This window comes from Protopterus annectens, chromosome 1.part2 (assembly GCF_019279795.1).
Source record: "Protopterus annectens isolate FY-2018-M chromosome 1.part2, PAN1.0, whole genome shotgun sequence".
NCBI lineage: Eukaryota > Metazoa > Chordata > Ceratodontiformes > Protopteridae > Protopterus > Protopterus annectens.
The window spans coordinates 896211307-896235503 of NC_056727.1; the positions used below are offsets into that span (position 1 = coordinate 896211307).

At 35.0% G+C, this 24197-nt stretch overlaps 1 protein-coding gene across 1 annotated transcript in view; it reads right to left on the reverse strand.

Annotated features, from left to right (window-relative positions):
- Positions 1-2133: 2133 nt before the first annotated feature.
- LOC122791686 (xanthine dehydrogenase/oxidase-like) overlaps positions 2134-24197 on the reverse strand; it is a 1688659-nt gene continuing 1666595 nt past the window's right edge. Inside the window, exons 36-37 of the mRNA XM_044059558.1 lie at positions 6065-6232; positions 2134-2579 (exon numbers count right to left, since the gene is read on the reverse strand). Coding sequence (XP_043915493.1) covers positions 2529-2579; positions 6065-6232 — 219 coding nt within the window. The 3' untranslated portion in view covers positions 2134-2528. The remainder of the gene's footprint in view (positions 2580-6064; positions 6233-24197) is intronic.

The window sequence follows — 24197 nt, forward strand, 5'->3', positions numbered from 1 at the left end:
GTCTTGCTATCTCACAAGGCATACTAAAGGTATATTTTTTTCAGGCTAGAACTGGAGAGAAGTGCATGTCCACATTCACTAATACTGGCTATTTCTGCATCTGGGACTCACTGGTTTCTTTTTATATCAAGTCACAATCTAAAGAGCATGCAAGTATGACAACTGTGCTCAGCCAAAATAACAAACTCAATAAGAAAAAGAAAAAATGGTCAGCACCAGCAGCAGTGTAAAAATCCTTTTATTTAAAGTGAATGTTACTAGACAAACAAGAACACCAGCATACCGTTTTCTCCAACGCCTTCTTCAGTGCTGGTTACACATTTTAAACTGCTGCTGGTGCTGGCCATTTTTTTTCTTTTTATATCAATCATTTCATTATGACAGTCTCCTCAGTTATAGAAAAATTACAGTACTGTTGACATCTATACCTTTCCAGGAACAGTGCAAGCAGTTATGCTGGTTTCCCATGTTCCTCTCATTTTCTGCTGATTGCTCTTTCTTAGTAAAGAGTAAAGGTCTGGGCAACAGAGTATCTCAGGCATAAAAACGTATTCATATACAGCCAGCTTTTCTGTTATTTTACAATAAAAAAGACAAACTGTATAATTATTATACTCCACTGACAACCTCTCACTCAGTAATTTGTATAAAGCCTTGCTTGCTTTGTTATTCATTACACTAGTATTTCTCATGATACTGCATCTCCCGGCTTCATGCAGAAAGGTAATTATTTCTCCAGAATGCTTAACTGTATGGTTCATATGCATTACTTAACAGACACCCATGGAATGATATTTAAATATCCTCTTATATCTGGATCATATAAAAAGTAATATTGCATGGGATATTTAAATATCCTCTTATATCTGGATCATATAAAAAGTAATATTGTATGGGGAGACACTATCTGAATAGTAATTCTACATGAACTGCTATACCAAAGTCTGACTTTAAGGAATAGTGACTTACTGGTAATATTGAAAGAACTGAAATATACTAATGATTACTTTAATAAAGAAATAGCCGATTTTGCAGTTGCATTAATAAAAAGGCTCCATTTAAGCATTGTGGCACTTTTTGTACTAATTCTGAGAGGACAACAGTGATAAGTTGCAGGGTGAGGTGAGAGTCACTAAATATTCAAGAGATTCTGTAGTACTAGTAACAGAAATTAATTAAGTTGTTTCTAAAAAATAATTCAGTGTCAATATTATTACAGACAATCTAGAACTAAGATTATTTAAATAGATGTAAAAAGTCCTAACTCATCACTTGCAAATAACCTTAGGTGGTTTTAAATTCTAGGGAAGCATGCCATTATGTCTAAAGAAGGATGCTATCTGTTCACCAGATAGTAATTTAGAACAAATAAATGATCATTCTGGAGGTGTTAGCCTGTGACTATTAAGGGAATTTAGCCTGACATAGTGCATTAATCTCATAAGCAATATGTATAAACACACCTATATACATACATGTTTTTCCATACTGAAACTATAATTCTTGGATGCTAATATTCTAAAACAATTTAATGCTGGATCAAAAGCTATAACTGTTTGCAGGCAATCAAAAATGTTTGTGAGTTGGCATTGCATTTTGCTTAAACAATCAGTTGTTTTGGATTCCTGAAAATTATAACATTATTCACGTGAATATAACTGCTAACCAATTCAGAAACTATAGCTCAGTTCAAACGTGACCCCATTTCAGTTAATAGAAAATCACCTACAAAATAAAAATAAAACAATGAAATTAAAACAGTACTTGAATTATGCAAATTGTAATAGAAATAATGGATTACAGTTTTTTTATTTACATTGTATACTTTACTTTAAAAGTTAACAAGCAATTTGTTTCTGAAATGCAGTTGAGGTTACTGTCATTATTTTCTCTTTACCAAGTGCAGAAAGGATTAACTAAACTGTAGTTATTTAAATGATCTGCTCCATTAATAAAAGCACATTGTGTACTATGATCACCATGTTTTGTAATATTGTAATATATACATACATAGATATAAATATATGCATGTATGTGTGTGTATATATATATATATATATATATATATATATATATATATATATATATATATATATATATATATATATATATATATATATATATACACACATACATATTCATACACACACACACACACACACATATACACATGCATATACTGTTAACAATTATTAATTGTTGTATACATGAAAGGCAGCTTTGCATAAGTATGCAGTAATGAAAGCAATTCTCAAAAGAAGATGCGTGTTTAGATAACTTTGGAAATAGAATACTTTCCAGTACAATTTACAATAAAGTTTGCTATGCACTCAAGTACATGTATAACTAATGCATTTTCCTGCATTTGTACAATAATAGAATAGATCCTTTCTAGCCACAATACTGATAAATGTCCATAATATTGTACTGTTTAATATGGCTTGTTCTGAATTTCATTTATGTGTCATTCTTGTGGCTTAACAGGTTATGTTCGGAATCATGATTTTCTTTGTCTTTTCTATATTTGTTCACACTTGCACAGCCCATGGCTTGAAAGTCCCAGGATTCGCTGAAGGACACTGTGGAAATGAAAGCACTCCAAATTAGAATGCGTTATTTTATTTGCGCAGATAAATTACTAATTTATTTCCTAATACATGCAAATATTTCAGGCATGGGAAATGATGCCCTTCTAGCATGCCAGTATTCTGAAATCATTATTCCTATAATAAGTGTCTAGGTAATTCTTAAAAATACCCAAACTAGTGCTTGCTTTAATGTAATTTAGTATATTCCATGCATCAGTTACTCTCGCACAGAACCATCTCATTCCTATATAATCTTCTATAAAGGCTGTCTGACGAATCTGATGAATCTGTGCCATGTTTTGAAAACCCCAAACATTCCCAGAGGCAGTTGTATCGAAATGTCCTAAATACTTGAATAAGGTCTCCTCTTAAATGTCTATATAAAACACTGTACAAGTTCACATATTTTAGTCTTTCATTATAACTTAAATTTTCATATCCATGCATGACTTTGGGCTCTTTCTCTGTACTGTTCCCAATTTAGCCATGTTTGTTTTCTTATGTTTCCATATTGTTATTCCACACTCAAGTTTGGGTCTAATGTTACTAACAAAAATGATTTCATCATTTGTGATTTTCCTAGACTTTATAAAAATGTTTATACAAGCTGTAGCTCAATAACTATCATTATCCAATTGGTTGATACGATTAGAAAAACTCATACCCATATACCCAGGTCCTTAAATGAGTCTGCAGTTTCAATCACTGTGTGCTGTATTAAATATTCATCTTTCATTCTATGTCTCCCAAATATCATATGCTTAGTTTTTGATGTATTTATCAGTATACTATTCTCCTGTGCCCAAATGGTCAATTTAATCAAATTCTTTTGCTGACATGCACTATCTGTAACACATGTAATCAGTTTACCCATTTTTAAGTCATCTGCATACAGACTGTAAAAATCCTCAGATGAAAAAAAAATAGATCTGAAATATACAACCTAAACAGGTATGGACCCTAGGGCATTGTCCTGTGGGACACCCTGACTGTAACCAAGGATTTCACTTGTCCAGTTGCTGTATGATACTTATCATGTCCTATTTGTAAGCCATGCAGGTATCCATCTTAAAAAGAGTACATAAATACCTAGTTGTTCTAATTTATTGATCAGTGTTTTGTATATGACCCTATCGAATGCTGAAGTTAAGTCTATATAAGTGACATCACAGCACAGTTTTTCATTTACAGCTGTTATTATATTGTTATAGAGCATTATGTTGCATGTGGTTATAAATCAGTTTAAAGCATATGCATGCTGATATATGGTTTCAAGTACTACATTTCCAATTCTGAAAATAATTCATACAACATAACCTTCACCATTACATTTCTACAATAGGAAAGAAAACTTATTGGTCTATATGACTATGGGGTTATCCTACTCCCCTTGTCCTTAAAGATAGGTTTAACAGCTGTATGTCTCCAGTCTTGAGAAATCTCCCTGTATTTAAATGGCCTGGTGAACAACAGATATAAGGGTACTGTATGTTCATACAAAAGTGTACTCAGGTCATTATAACTAATTCTGTCTCCTCCCTATGCTTTGTTTGGGACCTGTTTGCTTAGTTCTTTTTCAATATAATCTAATTTGATTTCAGTATCTGAGGCTACCTGGATGTTACTCAGACTCAAACTGCTTTGCATAAGATTTTGTACATATATCTATAATCTGTTTTGTCTGAGAATAAATCATGGAACTCAAATGTTGTAGTGTGGTACTCCTCAATTTCTACAATGTAAAACACATTCAGTGTCGAGAATACCATTCTGTAAGGATGATTATTTATATGATAATAAAGTATCATTCCATTTTTTGTACATCTAAAGGTACCTCCATTACTAGAAATGTTGATTACATTCATAAATCCAGATAAATCTGTTTTATTATTCTGTAAGAGGATACATGATGTACCTCAAGTAATTTTCAATTTACTATCCTGTTATTTTTAATATTTTACTTAAAAATAGCTTTTTTCTACTTGTGTAATATGGTAGCAATTCTATTGTAGCAAGCTGCTTGCTATAGTAGTTTGCTACAGTTTTAAAAATAGAACATTTGTGCTCCTCACTCATCTTTGAATTGAGGTGTACAGAGGACCTGGTGCTCCTTAGGAGACCTTTTTTTGCTCTTCAGCTGACTGGGGAGTGGCAGTTGGCACTAGCTCAGACAGCTACACCATGGCAGTTGGCATTAGCTCAGACAGCTACACCATTACTGATTCCTCAGTACCTCCACTAACTTTTGCCAAGGAAAATAGCCAGCCAGTTTGAATGAAGCACACACATCCTACACAAACGTTAGCAAGGTGAGCCTTTACAATAGTCTAGCGTGCAATGCAGTGTATTTAGGGATCTGATTAAGGCCTGAATACTGAATAATACTCTTACAGCTTTGCCTGGCAAACTGAATAGAGTAAGGACTTTGGCCTCAGCACTCAATAAAAAAGGGCCTAGAATGATAGGGCTACTATCAACACATAGCTGGGTCAACTGGTGCTCCCCAATTTGGCATGCCTCAACACCAAGTTGAGGAGCAAAAAAATAATAAATACATAAAATAAAATTAAATTAAATTAAAAGGTCCCTTTTTTGACTGGTGACTCATCGTCCATGTCATGCCTTCATATCTTCTTGATGTGAGGAGCAAAAAAATAGAAAAAGGCTGCTGTCTCAGTGCTCACAATAACACATTATGCCTAGGGTGGCTGCTGCCTTCACCCCATCCTAGCTACACTTCTGAGAATACCTTATCTGCATGACCCTCAAGGGGGCATATTCAAATATATTAAGCCAGGCACACTGCAGATTCTCTGCACAGGGAATTGACCAGTATGGATGGTGACAAAAGTGGTCATGCTTGACAGCTGCAGGTGCGATGACCCTTATTGGAGCTACAGAGATAATCCATGCAGACTAAGGAAAAGTCAAACATGTCTTCTTCTTAACAATTCATCTGCATTTTTGTTTGCTTTTGCAAACAGATTCACAGCAGCATTTCACTCATAATTGTAGCATTTTTGAAGCTGATAGGTTCATAGGCACTTACCAGACTATTGATTTGTTAGGATCTTAAGAAGCCTATCCTTACATTCCCATGGTAGTTTTTAACCCTTTTATTTTGTGTACAAATCACCCAGATGCAGGCAGGACAAGAATATGTTGAAACGTCTACTTGTTGCCCCTACCCATGATGGACAAAAGAGCTAAACAAGGGATGAGTTTGTGGGTTCCAATTATTTGTTCAAATTCCATCTGAATGGAGTAAGAGAAGTGCTTTACTTTATGTGCACAGTAAGACTGTTCCATGGACAAGGTATTTTTTGTGATGCATACCTCTTCCTCCAACATGTTATAGTTATACTCCAAAAGAGATTGAAATTCCTTGAGTGGGTACTCATGTTATGATTGGACTTGTGTATGTGTGATAGGTCTATGAAGATGTCAGTTATTAGTTATTATAAAACAGTACATACCATTTTGGTGAACTGGTCAACACAGGCATTGCGTATTCTTTCTGGGGTAGCAGGGCTATCAAGTCTGAAAGGTCCAGTGATTCCTGAGTCAGCTCTGGCAAAAGCAATTGCATCCTTAATAGCAAAGAACACTGAAGATGAAAGAAAGAGTGGAGGTTCCCCGACACCCTAAAATGAAAAAGACATATTGCACATTATTATACATCTGACTCTTATACTTCAGTCCAGTTAACACGCTAAACATGTACGCAGTGATGCATCTTCAAAATTATCTTTTTTCCCAAAAAGTACATGAACATCGCATGCAACTCAGCAAAATCAAAGTCATCACATTCTGCCTGAACATTATCAATTTAACAAGCAAACACTGTAGCTGTTGTGTTTTGTATTGGCCTCAAAAGTATTTGTAATAACGTTTTAATAAGGCAACAGAAGACAACAACTTGCATAATAATGCATGAGATTATCTGATAATACTGTTCTGTTCACATTGAGAGCATTCCATCAATGCAAGATGACAGAACTTGAGAAAAGCTCCTGCGATGTCTGCAGTTAATGGAATTACGGTAGAAAAAAATAACTCCTGTACACTGGTTCCTATTTGCTGATTTCATACTATATAGCTAACAATCAAGCATAATATAATTCCACTTACAGCCTTACTCTCTGTTAATTCAGACATTTTTAAAACATATACATGCACAGCAAATAAGGAGCTACAGGGCAGATATTCAGAAGAAAGTGTTACCTCAATAACATTGGCTACACAAATATAGCCTAAATCATAGCATACCTCAGTATAAACCATAAAGCAATGCATGATGTGGTATATGCCTATTCCATGAAGTACGTCAGCATGGTTACTGGTTCAGCCTGAACTAAACCTCATGATACAAAAGAGACACTCATTGCATATGAAGGTTAACAAAATATGTGGATATAAAACTTATATATCCATACAATTTGTGCTTTTGCCATAATGTTATGATTTCTCAAGTATATTTAACAAATTCTTGATGTTCCATCAATGCTATTTTAAAGAAAAGAAAGCTTCAATGAGTGCTCTCTTAACGTTTACTTAGCCATGTTTTATTAAAACTTTGCTTTCCACTGGTGTTTTTGGTAGCATCAATATTATCTGCATTTCATTATCTGTGACTGATTAGATTGGATATGCATTGCGGAAACAGCAGCTGCAGTTCAATGTTCAATGTGTTTGCCTGCCAAAACACTTAAGGCCTTCTAAGAGTTTACCCCATTCCCAACTAGTTCATCCAATTCCTTTTTAAATAGGTGCAAGCGATCCACCTTTCCTATGCTTAACTGAACAACATTCCACAGTATTCCAGCTTTTATATAAATGTTTTTTTTTTCTTTAGGTATCTTTGTCACACCAAATCATTCACCAACAAGTCTTACTTTTCGACTATGAGTGTTAGACTCAACTCCCAGTTTTGTTCCCATTGCAGTGTTATTTTTATACTTAACGATCAATACAAGGTTGCCTCTTACAATTCTATAGATAGCTCATGTGCCTTGTCTTACTAATTTGGTTTGAATACGTCTTTGAAGTCTTTCTATCCTGCAAATCATACCTATGCTATATCCACAAGCTGCCAGACAATATTCAATATTTGGTCACACTATTGCCGTATACAATAGTAGTAGAACATCCTTATCCCCACTTGAGATACTAAAAAGAATATCTTTAATAGTAATATAACTTTTCCTTAAGGCCAACAATAAATTTGCATCAAAGCATGTGTACCTGTCAGCAATAAGTTTGCAGTCCTCATTCTACTAAAGAATCAAAGTTCTATCTTTGCATATGAATATGTATGATTATTATTTACAAAACAAAGAACCTTAGATTTCATAACATTAAAAAATATATTTCCTTGACCAAACCTCAGTTTTTATCTAAATATCCCTGTAGTGTAGCCTCTTTATTCGTAATGGTAACAACTGCCCCCAGCTCAGTGTCATCTACAAGCTTACTGACTCAAACTACTTCCTGCACGAGAAAATATGACATAAACATTGCAAACATCTTTATCCCAAGCACTGAACATTGGTCCCAACAATAATGTTTTTCTTATTTAAGACAGAATTCTCTAGCCTAGCTCAACAGCTTCTCCTTCCAAACAATTTCTTATCCATCCAATAACAAATCCATTAACATTAAACTTGGACAATATTCTCATAATCCCTCCTTGGGGTACTAAGTCAAATGTCCTTGCCAAATGAAGATACTTCACTTTAACTGCGAGTCCCTTGTCCATTGCCTCCCAAACTGGCTGGTAAAAATTTACCAAAGTGGGTATGCAGGTGTGCCCTACCAAAAACCCATGTTGATATATATCATAACTTTGACCTACTCCTATGTCATCTTATCACAGAGCACTCTCTCAAAATATTTCCCTAAAATACATGTTAGGCTATTAGGATGATAATTAGCAAATGATGTTAAAGATCCCACTTTTGGTGTTGGAATTATGACAGCTTTCTTCCAAAATCATGTTACAAACCAAAACATAACGATCACTGGACTAAAACAGTAAATTAAAACGGCTATTTAAGACATCTAACCCCACAGATGTATCTGGTCTGATGGTATTTAGTGCCTTAATCATTTCCTATTCATCTGTTATTGAACAATTGTCTGTAACATTAACTTCAAAATCATTCTCTATTTTCTGGTAATGTCCAGACACCTCTGTGAACATGTCAACAAACGTAATCAATAGTTGATTCTGATCAGACATTAGAACCTTATTAAATATAAAACTAATACTGGTGCCATAAGTGCCCTTACACTTTATCAAATGCTTACCAAATACCTTTTCTTAGTCAACGTGCAACTAGACAGCTTCTGCTCATGTTTTCCATTATCACCATGTGTTTGTTTCCTTAGAGTGCTGTTCTCTTTCCGATACCTCAAAATATTTTTAAACTAGAAGCCCTTTGAAATACTATCTACAAATGATTTTTTAACTTATCCATTTTTTAGTCCACCATATAAAATAAGTTTTAAGCTTTCACCTTCATCCTTCTCACTTAGGACCTATTGATCAATCAAATCAAATATTGATCAATCAAATTAAAAAGGAATGAATAATCTCCCAAAAAACTGTAATATCTTTACCTAGCATTAGTTCTTCCCTCTTCAAACTCTTTAACTCCTCTATAATTGTTTATAAAGTTGCTTAGCTTTTCTTAATTTAGTTTCATGCAGAAACTATTTAAATTTATTACCACCCAAGAGATGCACATATGTTCTAAGCCACAGGGTTCAAGATGTATTTTTTTATCCCTAACCTTCCTTTTTACATTTATCCCTATAACGGCTCCCCTACAGCTGCCCAAGGTGAAATTATTTTAACATCAGTACCATGTAGGGAAAAATAAGATTAAATGCATAATGATAAACACTGTTTCTCATAGGAAGCCATTGTTGTTGCAGATTCTATGTTTCTGCCAGCAATCATTAACTTTTTGGGGAGATTTCTCTCTTGTTTGATTTGGTTTGTCTATGGAGTTGACATTATATATATATATATATATATATATATATATATATATATATATATATATATATAGGTCTACTTCATAACATTGAGATTTCATAATGTTGAATTTCATAAAATTGAGACCAAAACATCTAAATCCCAAAACACTGAAAACCCAAAACATTGAAAACTCAGAACACTGAAACTGTGCTTCATAACATTGAAAACTACATTGCATAAGAAAATAAGACCCCCCCCCACCTACAACAACACCTAACTAACAAACACACTTTCTACTACATTTCTGCAGGGGGGGCAAGACCCCCTGAGCCCCCACACCCCTGTAAATTAAATATACCAACTTCAAGATCGAACTACAGTCGAAAAAAAGTTAAGGAAATTAACTTTTTTCCACTGTAGTGCAATCTTGGAGTTGGTATATTTAATTTACAGGGGTGTGTGGGAGGCAGAGCCCCCAACATGGGGGTTCAGGGGGGCTTGCCCCCTGCAGAAATGTTGTAGAAAGTGTGTTTGTAATGTGTTGTTATATGTGGAAAGGATGTTATTTACATATGCATTGTAGTTTTCAATGTTATGAAGCATACTTTCAATATTCTGAGTGTTCAATTTTTTTCGGTTTTCAGTGTTTTGGGATTTAGATGTTTTGGTCTCAATGTGATGAAATTTTATGTTATGAAATTTCAGTGATATGAAGTAGATCCATATGTATACATATATATATATATATATATATATATATATATATATATATATATATATATATTAGCTTGGGACATATAGGGGTCTTGTCTCTCCACCTACATCAAGGAGGGTGCAGGAGACCCCCTGCAAAAAAACAATTACAGTTTTTTTTTTTTTCTTTTATCCTTCAATATTTTGAACATTTTTCCATCCTTTCAACTTGGCATTCAGGAAGTCAGTGTTTCAAGCAGAGCCCATACAACATCTAAAATATTATTCCCTCTAGCAGATTCTTTCAAATTTGAATATATCCGTGTCCCATGCTAATTCTACTTGAACTGCTAAAAGTATCTTAGTTATTGTAAATCCCTCACAGTATATATTAGAATCATTCAGATTAACTTATATATCATAGCCAACACAAATTCTAATCAATAAAGCTGCATTAAATACATCTAGCCACAGCTTTCTTGGTTCTGAAGTCTATAACACAATTAAGCTTTCCAGTCTAATTTAACCTAAACTATGCTCATCACAAAAATTTCATATTTATTACTGGATAAAATAAGACAAGTATGACATTGCATTAGGGTTTACACTGAGATATGCTATGATTTTTATTGACATATATTAGCACACCCCCTACTCTTTTATTATCTTTATATGTATGATGTCAATTATATCCTGGGATCTCAGCTGGTTTGTTTAGATCAATAAACAGTGTTTTAGTCAACATAATAATATCATAGTATTCATCCATTTTCCTTGCTACCCACAACCTTATTATTTAAACTTCTTGCATTACTTAGGAAGCATTTTAAAGAAGTTCCTTTACTCATTTTTTTCTGTCCCTATCCCCTGTTTTAATAAAACAAACATATGTTGTAAACATGTCTCCCAAGCAAGCAAATTAATTTTCATATACCTTCACATGTTCCCTTTTTGTTATATTACTAAATTGTCTAACAATTCCTTACTATAATATGTCACAGGAATGCAGTTTAAAACTCAATGTTTCACTCAGTGTTATTACATTTTTCTTCCAATTCAAAACTACCAACATCTGTTTTTCCAACATCTAAGTAACCCCCAATAATACTATCAAATCATTCTGCTTTCTTAAATTAAATAAAATAAGTACTGCAGTCATAATATCTCTCATTTTGCATTCTCCTAAATTAGTTACAGTAACACTTCCCTTATTAGCTCTAGTTAACATTTTTAACTCCTTTCTCAAGACAGCAGCCTCTAAAATTAAAATCTGGGGTTCTGTTATTTTAATGGACATTTTTTAACTTGTTTAACCTACATTACCATACTGTCTAGGCTATATCCTTCAGTGTCCTTATTCACCTCTTTTTACGTACACCTTGGGTTTCTTCCTCAGGGTCAGTTATATCATCCTATCTTTACTCCAACTCTTGGTAACTGTTCTGTATTATTAACCAAATATTCCCATCATATTATCAAATCACTGTTCAGTACTTCTATCATTCAGTGTTTGATTCCCATCATGTTTCTCTTTATTCATAATCTCCAATCCTTTTAACGCTAAGTCTTCTTGCCTCTGTATTTATACCAAGTCGACTCATTCCAAATGCTGTTAAAGTTTGAACTTTCCTGTATCTTAATAGCAGAAAGATGTGACTATATTCTCTTTCTTGAAAAGTTTATACACCTATATCACTGAGGAATTTTAATTTATTTGTCTCACTATTGCCACACTTCAAACACAACACCCATTTTAGATACCTTGAATCCATCCAAACTCCGTACATCTTGTAGCCTAAACATTTAAATAACTTTTCTCTAACAAGTCTGCAAGACAATACGAATCCATCTCTTCTATTTTTACCACAAGCAATCAAAGTTATCAGAAATACCACCCTTTCCCCTCCTACGCTGAACACACAAAGACATGCAAAGCATATCTTTGCATCTTCATTTTCACACTAACTTTAAGGGCCTATCAATGCACATCGCTGTTATTAAAATTAGTCCTTTTATTCTGCACCCCCACCCCAGTGCAAAATAAATAATCAAGAAATTCGGTAAATAAAAATGTTTTCAAAAACAAATAAAATGAAGAACTCTGCATTCTGGCAAAACTGCTCTAGAGGAAATAAATGATTGGAAACAGTGCCAGTCCATGAGCGCTAAGGCACATGGCCGCATTATTAGCAGCTTTCTTTTAGAACAGCTATTCACTAGAACAAGTCATTTTAAAATACCCCCACCCGCCTCAATATGCTCTTACAAGAAGTTTGGGAGATGAGGTAGATTAAAGAATTTAAAAAATCAAATAAAACGAAGAACTCTCTGCACACTGGCACAACTCCTTTTGGTAAAAGAAACTGCAGTGCATAGAGTACCATGATTGTGGTCCAACATCGAGAAAATGACAAGCTAAATAAGCCCTATTCTAAAATGAGACATGATAGTAACAGTACTTGGAAATACGCTTAACAATTTTTAAGTATCTTTCTAAGTGCCGCTACTATTGGGTCTCATGCTAAGAAGTTAATACAGTGCTGACCATATAAACATCAGCAGCAAGAGTAGAGTCATTTCTGACAGCTATGCCTGCCTATGAAATGGCACTGAGGTCAGCTCATAGGTGCCCTTTCCCATGTAAACTTCTTTTATTTTCTGGCAAATCAGAAAGGATTACGTTCTGTCACAAACGTTAGAAACAACGTTTAACCCTTCTTATTGTTCAGAAATTCATACTGATGCAAACCCTGATGTTTTATTAACATTTTTATTGAATTAAAGCAGTAGCTAAAAACTCTCCCTGCTTTTGGTCCTTTGCCCCAGCCATGAATACTAAACAAATAGGTTAATAAGTGTGCTGCTTACAAGTGCTTGCTAAAGGCTTCGCATTTTTCTTTCTCTTTTTCTATAACCCTTAGTATATGGAGCAAATAAAACACCATGCACTACAAACTATTACGATTGGAGATCCAATCATAACCCTGTAGCATGTGTTTTGGACACGTAAGCCAAGATTTACCTCTCGAGTATTACTCTTGAGGTGAATTTCTTGGCATCCATGTCTTGGGCACATAATAATGTGGTTACGATCAGAGTGCTAATCATAATCATCTGTATTTTGCACAATCCCAGTCCTTGATACTTTTAGTTTTTATCAACAGCCCTTTGAATTCCAAACAGAACAGGAAATCATTTCTCAAGATTCTTTAATGATGATTTAATCTGAACTATCATTTTATCAGAGTTTTGTTTTAGTTTTAATGATTCACATGTTTGCCCACTACATCACCTTTATGCGTACCTTTATTGTGCACTAATTAACTACTTCAGTATTCTGTGCATTAGTTGATCTGTATTTAATATGGCAAATGACAGACTGGTGCAAAGTCTTTTAAACAGTAAGTCTGCATGAAAATATATTTTTAGCACTGTTTACTTTCAAGCAGTCCCTACTCAAGTGGAAATAACTTTCAAAGGCAAATCAGTTAACTTTAAAAGCTCTACTTAGCCCAACTCCAGATTACTTTAATGCCACTTATATCTTATACCCATGTGATCATGCCCCCCACTCTGTTAGGTTTGTGTTAGTTTGCCTTTAGTGTATTGTTGGGTTTAAATTTGTGGATTGCCTTCACCAATTTTAGAGTTTGGAAAGGCACCTTCACTGTTAATGTTTAAGAAGTAAATTCACATGGCTCTGATTATAAAAGTATTTGATTATTCTATATAGTTAATAAATATATAAACAGATATATATATATATATATATATATATATATAAACAGATATATAAACATATACTATTCTGAGTGTGGTGATAGTTCTCTATGTTTTAAATGTGGGAAACAAATTGTAGCTGTTCCATTTTATTGCATAATGAAATAATTGCATTGTTTTATGGTTAAATTACAAAAAAAAATGATTGCTGTCACAGAGTGGCACAATTAAATGAAGTGGTGCTTGACTAAACAATAAGAGATGGCTAGGATTTTTAATATGGTGGCAGCTGTGAGGATGGCTTAATATCGAGCACACTGTGTGGGAAACCCCAAAAACTTGTGAAAAAGCTGGTAAAATGACTAATTAAGCTAGAAAAATAGCTTGTCAGAAGCAGAAATCTGTCTGGCAAGCTGAAAAATGCAATATTATAAGGCATAAAAAGAGGCCTGGCATTGGAAAGCCTTGTACTGCAGCCCAGTAAAGGAGTTGAACTAAGAGAGTGATGGCAAAGGCAAGCTGGATCTCAAGTCTGGAGAAAAAAATGAATTGGCTGTACATTAAGGTGATGAAAATAAGTACAAATTTGGATGAAAAAAATACCAAAGCATTCAGATAACATACGTTAGTTGCAGAAAAATGAAATGGAAAATAAAAGAAAAGGTAACAGAATTAGAAGCCAAGCAAGGAGACCTGAAAATGAAGCTGGTAGAACTAGAGCATTAATCAAGAAGGAAACATTTGCAATTTATGAAAATCCCAGACTGCAAAGCATATGTGAAAAACTGTTTAAGCCATTGGATTGCCATAACCAAATAAGACACTCATATAAAGACCTCACAGGGTATGGATTTCAAATTCTCTATTAAAGAATACACCACAGAACATTCCTGTGAATTTCCAGAGGCATGCACAAAAAAAAAAAAAACAGATCTCCAACTTACTGTAGAAAAATGAATTGAGCTAAAGGTAAGAAATGTAATATTTGTATAGGTAACAATTACTGTGCAATGAATAATCAGCAGAGAAAACAGTATTACCTTGCAATTCAAAGATGCAATCATACAGCATATGTTTTAAATGAATGTATTCAGCCATATTAAGAATGTTCTACCCCTCGTGGACTAAGACTTACCTGGCTTTGGATCAGGCATTAAAAGCCTTATAGAAGATCCTAGCGGACAGAAGAAACCAGAGCTGCAGAAATCAGAACCAGAACAACAGTGAGGGGAACCTAACAAATGGAACAGCAAAATCTAATGGTAGGCAGCAAGTAAAACTTTTCCTGGTATTCTTTGACATACTTCAGCAATAGATGAATATAAAAATACATATAAATAAAGCAAAGGCAGTTGTAATCAATTCCATGCACCATATAAATTAATACAGGCCTTCCCATTCCATTCAGGACATAAGAATATGAATTATCTTGGAATCTGGATTTGAGAGAACACAGAGCAAACTGCAAAAGAGATGTTGCAGGAAACCAAAGATAAGATAATTCAAACTTTGAAAAATGAAAAATGGCACACACCAACTTAGATTGCAAAATCATCGCTATGAAGATGTTTAAGGTACCCCTTGTTCCATATGTGGGACAAGCAGGTTTTACAGTTCTAGAAAAAAAATATTTGGGAATGTTGGTGGAATGGAGTGAGGGGGCTTGGATTTACCACATTTAGAGAGCTATTTTCAAGCTACCAAAATAACATGAAAATTTAGGTTTATGGACAAGCACTAAGCAATCAGTCTGTGGACCATTACAGGCCCAGCCAAAGCCCTGTATTCAAAAGTTCCATCTAGCCTCAATATATAAGATAAAATAGATGACAGAAAATATGAGACTGCCTATCCAGTTGTGTAGGTTAACCTTGAAAGTGGCAAGGCTGTTATTCTGCTTAATATATAGTGGAAGTTTGCATACTGGGGTACAGAAATGTCATGCCAATCTGTCTTATTTACCAGGTATTTCTTCTGTGAAAGAACAAGAGGTCAAAGAGGGTTGAATCTTACAGGGCTCAAAAGGCTAGACAACGATCTCTATAAAAGGAGTCTATATGAGATCACGTCCAGAGAGAGGGCTACCAGTCCATCCTAATAACAAAGATTTTTGAGGCCACTGATCTTTTTAGTTATGAATCTCTGTTATTTGTTCAACTGAATGATATGTTTAAACAAACACATACCAAAAAGTTCACTGTATTCAATAAACTGTTTGATGAGATTTGAGTAAAATGGATCTAATGGAGATGCCTTTGGAAATTAATGAGCCAGATAAAAGGCTTCCTGAACTATTGTGGAGACAGAATGGTCAAACAATAAGGCATTATCAACAACAGTGCCTAGATCCTTTAGGACAGTGTTTGATTGCAGGGGTGTGTCAGCTATATGGTATGTGAAAATGTTTTATTTAGCACTAATCCAGAATTTGATAAAGGTAAATACTGGATTAGATTTAGAATTACAATGAATAGCTACTGGTGTAAAATAATTTGTACCATGCATCTGCACTGTAGAAAATATCTAATGTATTGCTGTTGAATAAAATATGTTCTTGAAAGTTAAAAAAAAAAACAACAGTAGGAGATGGGGAGTACACAACACAAGTTTCTGGCTACACCTTTGCATGATCACAGTTTGTTGTAAAAAATGAGTCTGTAGCAGATCTTCAGAGACATATGTTGTCAGTTGTACAAATGTTATAATTTTCAGATTTTTAATAAACATTATCATTTTTTTATATTCTGCTCAAAATACTTTCAGAATTTCTAGTTCAATCCATTGTGGTATTAATGACAGAAAGATACACAATTATAATCTATGCAAAAAATAAAGGGACAGTCCGATCAAACGAATGTCTGCTTTTTGTCTAACATACAGTTGCCATTATCTTTAAATCCTACTAATTTAACTTAAAAAAAGGAATGAGGGATGAAAAAATATTCTTATTGTGTGAGAGTCTGTTAAAATTTCTAATATGGTCAACACTGAGATCACTACCAAAAAGGTAATTCTCATTTTCATCAGGTTCAGTGTTATTTTCAGTAACTCATTTTGAAAAGTTGTATTTCCTCTGTGTGGAATTCATGAAAAAAGACTAACATTTTTATTAGGCTGCAATATCCAACTAAGATTCCACTGTGTCATTCTGAAAGATGTCTCTGAGGTTGATATCAGTAGGAGTTGTGAATAAAAGTTCAGATGTGACTTATCTGGACAATAGTTCATATAGTAATGGAAAATGATGCATAATGACAGTCAACTGATGGCATGATATTAGTAGTAGAAATGTGTTTTCAAATCTCATTATTTTAAATAAAGTAATTTTATAATACATTTGAGTGGTCAGAGTTGCGTGTCCTGTGACACAGGATAAGTTGGTACAGCTAGTTTATCAAATATTGTATTGTGTGTTCTTTATTTCTTATGGTTTTGTAACCTCAGATTGAATTCTTTAAAATGATTGCAATCATATTATTTTTCTGTCCACCTCTGCTTCAGATAGCAGAAAAACTAGAAAGCCTCTATTTGTGATGGTACAAATACCAAGATCCAGGACTATTAAATCCAGGGAAAATAATGTTTAGTGACACCTGATGTTTTAATTCAGTTATTCTAGAATCATCAAATGCATCTTTTATATAAGGCTATTTGTTTAAGATCAGCTATAAATGAGGCTTGACAACAAGCCAAGTTGTCCAGGGACATCTTTGAGGGGTGTTAGGTTGATATTAATGGGAGTTCAATGGGTTGGCGAGGTGAAAGGGTTAAACGGTGGGAGGGTTGATTGGAAGGAAATGAGATAAGGGTGGAAGGTGCTTAAGGGATTTAGTTGAGTGTAGCTGGTTAAGTAATCAGATGGCTTTCGCGGCCTCCGAGCAAGTCAGTGGGAACGTTGGTCTGTGTTTTTCAGTCGTGGGTCGATATACATACAACTTAAAGGCCCATAGTATTGTGGGGGATGTTTTGGGAACAGCAGTTTTCTTTTATTACAGTTCACTCACAACAAGTACTTTCATGTACCAGACTCGGCATACTCTAAAGAGCTACAGCTCACATGGTGTAGTGGTACATTGCACTATAGTGTACAGGGTCCTGGGTTGAGACTGGGTAGGACTAATTAATTTATAGCTAGATAATAGAAGCATTAACATGTAAATAAATAATACATAAATTACGTATATATATTTCAATGATTCAACTGTCTTCTGGTAAAATGGATCAATTCTGTAACCCTAGGCAGATGATTTGGGGTCAGTATTACTAAGTTAGGCACATTACACTATAGTGTACATGGTCCTGGGTTGAGACTGGGTAGAACTAATTAAGTTATAGCTAGATAATAGAAGCATTAACATGTAAATAAATAATACATAAATTATGTATATATTCTAATGTTTCAACTGTCTCCTGGTAAGATGGATCAATTCTTTAACCCCAGGCAGATGGTTTGGGGTCAGTATTACTAAGTTAGGCACTTATATTCTTTCAAATCTAACTCCTGTTGTTCTAACATCTGATAGTTAGCAAAACATACTGGTAGTTAGCAAGACATAATGGGGAGGTAGCAATGATATAAGAGGTGTTTGAAACACTTTAAATTCCCTGGCTGCATAATATGACACTATTTGTAAATTTTGGAAGTGCCTATACAAAAGGGAGCGCAAAGTGAACACATTGCCACATAAATGACTGGGGTCGGTAGAGTGGTGTGAGCTGGTACTCTAAACCTTTAACATTTTAAAGGTGTCCCTGTGTTTTGGATTTTTCCCTTTTTCTTTATGTTCTCTAACAATCACACTGATTGGTTCAGATGTTTGAGTTAAAATATATTTGTAAAGTTATTTGTGTTAAAAATGGATCAACAGTAGGTCCTTTTGGATGTATACATGTATATTAGGATGTATTTTTGTAACTGATCAAACTTGTATGTTTGTTTATTATTTATTTACAGTTTGTTTACCGAGATGGTCCATTGGGCCAAGAAGAACCAGTTTTCAATGGAATCCCAAGGAGGAAAGCTCCATGACAACAATATGAGATAAAGACAATACATTCACATACATCAGAGAACCTGGGAAGGATGGAAAGTTTGAAATTGTGTTATAGCTTTCAGAGTGGGCCTCATTTAGTGTGCTGTTTTCTGACCCACTGACAATAATAAAGCATTGTGATAGGGCAACAAGTATGCTGTTAACCGTAACAGCTACAGTGTGCATTGTGTCTGTTTGTTCCACATTATGTGTTTAGTGTGCCTCATTTGGAGATGGAAGGTTAAGAGCTAGGCAGATGGCTTTACAATATAAGTTAGCTTTGCTTATACAGGGCACTAATGGATGTGGTCTGGAATTTCAAGGTTACACAGGTTTTGGATATTGCTAGGTCCCTTCATATGTGGGGTTTAGTTTAACATATTTGACTGGGGGGGGGGTATTGGAAGCATAGCTTCAGTTATGGCTGTTTTTGCATATGTTGAAAGCAGATTGCAGGGGAGTAGTACCACCTATACCAAGAGGGTCTATAACAATATAATAACAGCTATCAATGAAAGATTGTGATGTGATGTAATTCATATAGAGTTAACTTCAGCATTTTATAGGGTCATATGCGTAACACTGATCAATAAATTAGTACAACTAGGTATTGAGGTACTTTCGATAAGATGGATAGCTGCATGGCTGACAAACATGGCAAGTATCATACAGCAGCTGGGCAGGTGAAGTCCTTGGTTACAGTCAAGGTCACTTAGGGCTCTGTCCTTGGCCTTACTTGTTTAGATTGTATCTTTCAGACCTCACCTTTTCATCTGCGGTATTCTACAGTTTATATGCAGATGACCGGAAATTGGGTAAACTGGGGATTTCTTTAAGTGTAGCATGTCCAACAGTTTGGTGGTTTGGAATTGCAAAGTTATCCGGGTTATGGATAGGGATAGGTCCCTTCAGGTGTGGGGTTTACTTTTAATATATTCCACTGGTAGTTAAGTTTATCTTAGGTGTTTGATAGGGTAATAGGAAGCATTGCTTTAGTTATGGCTGTTTTGTCATAGATGGGAGTGTCGGTTTCTTTTCTTTGCAGAGCAGTTTGCTGGACTGGTGGCTAGCGAGGATGCAGAGAGACAAATGCACAGAGGACGTCAATTGGTGGCTGAAAGGAGGTGAGCTTGAAAGTTGGATGTTTCGGTGATAGATGTTCCTACCACTGGCAGCCCAATATTGGGACATCATCCAGGCAAGTTAACATAACTTGAGCTATGAATGGGTATTTATAGGTCTGGTGAGTATGAGTGGTGGTTCAGGTTGGCTAGTGCCTTTACTGTTTGCAGGCTTTTCATCGAGTAACTTGTAACTTTGGGCTCATAGGATGTTTAAGAAGGTAATTTTCTTATGGACTGGGCCTGTTATGGAATAGTAACTCGTTAATTACCATGGGCATCCATGAAACTGCTAACATAGAACATGTAGCGGGCCTTTCTGAGGTGGTGCTTGAGGGAACACAAACTTATCACAGGGGAATGGTGGGCATTAAGGTCTTGCCTTAGGTGTCATAGGTTTACAGGTTTTCTTTCTGGAGTGGTGCATGATAGGGTTCATTATGCTGAAGGCTTGGGAAAGGTTTGTTGTTCGAGACTGATGGCCATTGGTTCATGGTGGAACACGCAGGGCAAGCATTGAGTAATTAGGTCAAGTTGGGAGCTACGTGAGTGTCTTTGCATGGAAGTGTGGTTTGATTTACTGTACTTGAAGGAGAGAAAGATATGGTTTAATTTCTACATGTGGGATGGGGTTGGCATGTCACTAATCTTGTGTTGACCAGGTGGCATAGGGCATTTTTATCCTGGTATAATCTGGTTTTGACCTGTGGCATAGGGCATTTTCAGTCTGGTATATTGTTGGTGGCATTCAAGGGTACTGATAGAGTAAAGAGGGGTCATGGGGTTTAGATGCCTTACTGTTGATATGGATAGTTGGTGTTGACAAGGTGGTTGTTAAATGGCATTTTGAAGTTTTTCAGGTTCTGCATGTTATTGGGCAAGTAAAAGAAATTGTTTAGGAAGGGTGATATGCAATTGCTTTTATTTTGGTGGTTGGGGTTGAGTATTCTTGCTCAAGTGGCGAGTGATGCTTTGATAAGCATTAGGTAATTGCCAGGGGCTGGTAATGTCCTGGTAATTATTGTACACCGAATGATGTTTGGCCTTATCCCCTAAAGGTGGCTAGCTAATGGAAGTTGGTGGTGAGGGGGAACAACCTGGTCAGGCTAGTGGTGGAGAAGAGGGACAGGCTTGCCCTCTTCTGTTCCCCCTCTGGTGTCTGGTGGTGCATTTCAAGGAGTTCTTGTTGAATAGATAAGCAAGTGGAGGTAAGGACACTGCTTATTTGGTTGGAAGGTAATTCAGTGAATGGTTTATGAAGCTTCATAAGTAAAGTAAGTGAGTAAAGGTATGGATGCTGCTTACTGGACAGGATGAGCAGGTACACTGTCCTGTTTAAAATTGCAAAGATGTTTATGTTGTGTTTGGAATTCACTACTCCATGTCCAATTGTGTTTAGCAAATTTTGGCAATCAAAGTTATGTTATGGAAGTTTAATAAAGGTCGTCAAATGTCATTCGGTGTGTTGTATTTATTGAAGGGGACTGGGACAAATAGTGTTTATTTGTGATTTGCACAGTAGAGCTGAAATCTAAGTTTCCTGATTGCTTTAATAAATCTACATATTTACATACCTACCTTGTAACTTGCCTTAGATGTAAATTCAGTGTTTCTGCAATGCCAAATGTGTCATCATATATTGTTTTACTAAATATGTGCTTCTAGAATGTGTCACACATTTATTATCTAAGATAAACTGTTCAAAACATTAAGAACATTTTTTAATAAAATATTTGTCATTTCTTAGAAAAAGTATAAATATCCAATTAAAACACCTTTGTAATAATCATAAAATCTTAAGATAACCTGTTATAACTGTCTGTAAAAGGTTAAAGGTTCAGACTGCTAGGTACGTGTTCTTACAAAGTGACAAGTATGAAAGTTTTGGAATAATGCTTCTGTATTTGAAAACAGGAAAATAGAACTGCTGTTAGTTATTAGAAAAATAAAAATATGATCTGCTTTTCTTATAATGTCAGAGTGTTATTTCTTAACACTATCATTTTCCACAACATAACAGTAATAAAGACAACAGGGACTGGCAGTTGCATACAAGAGCTGAAAGAAGCATGCATGCACATAAATATTTAACACCAGTAAATAAGAGTTCAAGAAATGGACATTAGAATAAGTGAAGATGTGTACCAGATGACCAACACTAGCAAGTCGACAGCGACATGGCCAAAGACAAACTGTATATTAACTGTGCTCTTTGTAGGAGCGGGTGCACTTCAAATAGTTTTAAATGAATAATTTTAGCAAAAAAACAGCATTGAGGGGACTGCAGCACAAGACAGGCTCTTAGATAGTAGCCACTTTTGTTCTTCTTCCTGCATTGCCAACCTGGAGGTAGCCATTTGAGCATTGCTGTCTTCTGTTTCTCCCAGCTTGGTCTTTTATTAAATGTTCTCTCATGGAATGGATACAATTCCTTAAAAAGGTCGAAGAGCCATATTCAATAAAGCCTACACTGAGTGTACATAATATGTACTCAAGAACATCCCTATCACATTTTTTGTGCTTTCTAGTCACTCAGAAAGATTACTCTAAGTGTACATGTAGTCTACACTTTATGGTAACCTTTATGAATCCCTGTCAATATTTAAAGCTACAAGAAAATCAGTAGGAAAACTAAAATTAGGAGGAAAAAGTTGTGAGTTATGCCTGTGTTGTCTGTTCACTCAGAACGGTGTACACTTAGTGTAAGCACTATTAAATCCCAGAGGTGTTTTTGTCAATATTGTTGATTTATCATTATGAGTCCTAAAATAACAATGCTAGGCTTTGCCAAGACCAATAGCATCATTAATTAACATGTGGCATAGTATGTCTAGAAAACTGCAATTCCTGTGAAGCTTTTTATGTGGGAAAGACACAAAATTGTGCAAATGTATGTACAAACATAATTGTGTCATTAAGAAAAAAAAGATGACCATGCCTTGTGTAGGTACAATGTCACTTGTAGTGATTTAAGTAAGTTTATTTTTATTTTTTTTTGTTTTTTGTTTTAGACCATGTTGATTTATAAATTAGAATATGTGATGTAAAAATCTAAGTTAGAAATATTGAGATTTGTACTTGCAGTTAAAATTGAATGCAGTGGTATTTACAAGTTTAAATGGCGCTGCTCCTATTAGAAATATACTAAAATTAAAATCACAAAAGACACATTGAAGCTTAAATTGTTTTTTGGATATTATTGTGTTTTTAGGTCACAGACATACCATGCCACATGATAAAAATGCCTGCATATATAACAAAAAGTTAAAAAGACACATCCAAAACTTGAAACATTATACTGAATAAAACAGTTCATCACTGAACCTAGTAGAAAATTTACAGCATCTACCTATTTGCTACCAACACTATTTTAGCCCACCCTTACGCTTCTAAATTTCCATGACAACTAAACTCCCAAGCTACAACAATGCTGCAACAAAATTGCCAGGTTTACCTACAACCTTCCTGATAGGGTCTATCGCTTCACTCTCCTCAAAAAACTTAACTGGTTAGAATCAACTACGCACAACTATTCATACCCCACAGCCTTGTTTATGTATTCAAAAAGTGTCCCAGCCTTAGAAATGATCTACCAACCCCCATAAAGCCTATACTCAGGAAATAAAGTCTTTCTAGCCACTCACATAGCCAGTAACTCAGTTGGGGAAGCCTTTTATTCCATTCATATCCCCATGAAACTCACTTCTTCTTCCACTTCCTATACCACTACGACTAAATAATAACCTGTCCATTTTCAAACGTCAGGAAAAGGACCAACTCATGGACTCCTGGCTATGCTCCTGCTCCTCCTGAGTCTAAATCCAACACACATTACTTTCTCTCTCAGTATGACTTCCCCACATTTTCACACTCCCCAAAACAGTTGAGCCTTAGTAATAAGCGGTACAGACTCACATCTAAAACTGTATATTGTGTAAGTCCTTTGTAAATACTGCTGTATGTCTATTCTTAGACAAAAATGTCTGACACTGCTGTCCACATTTAACATTGCTATACCTACAACTATTTACTTCCTACTCTCATCCATAAAATGTAC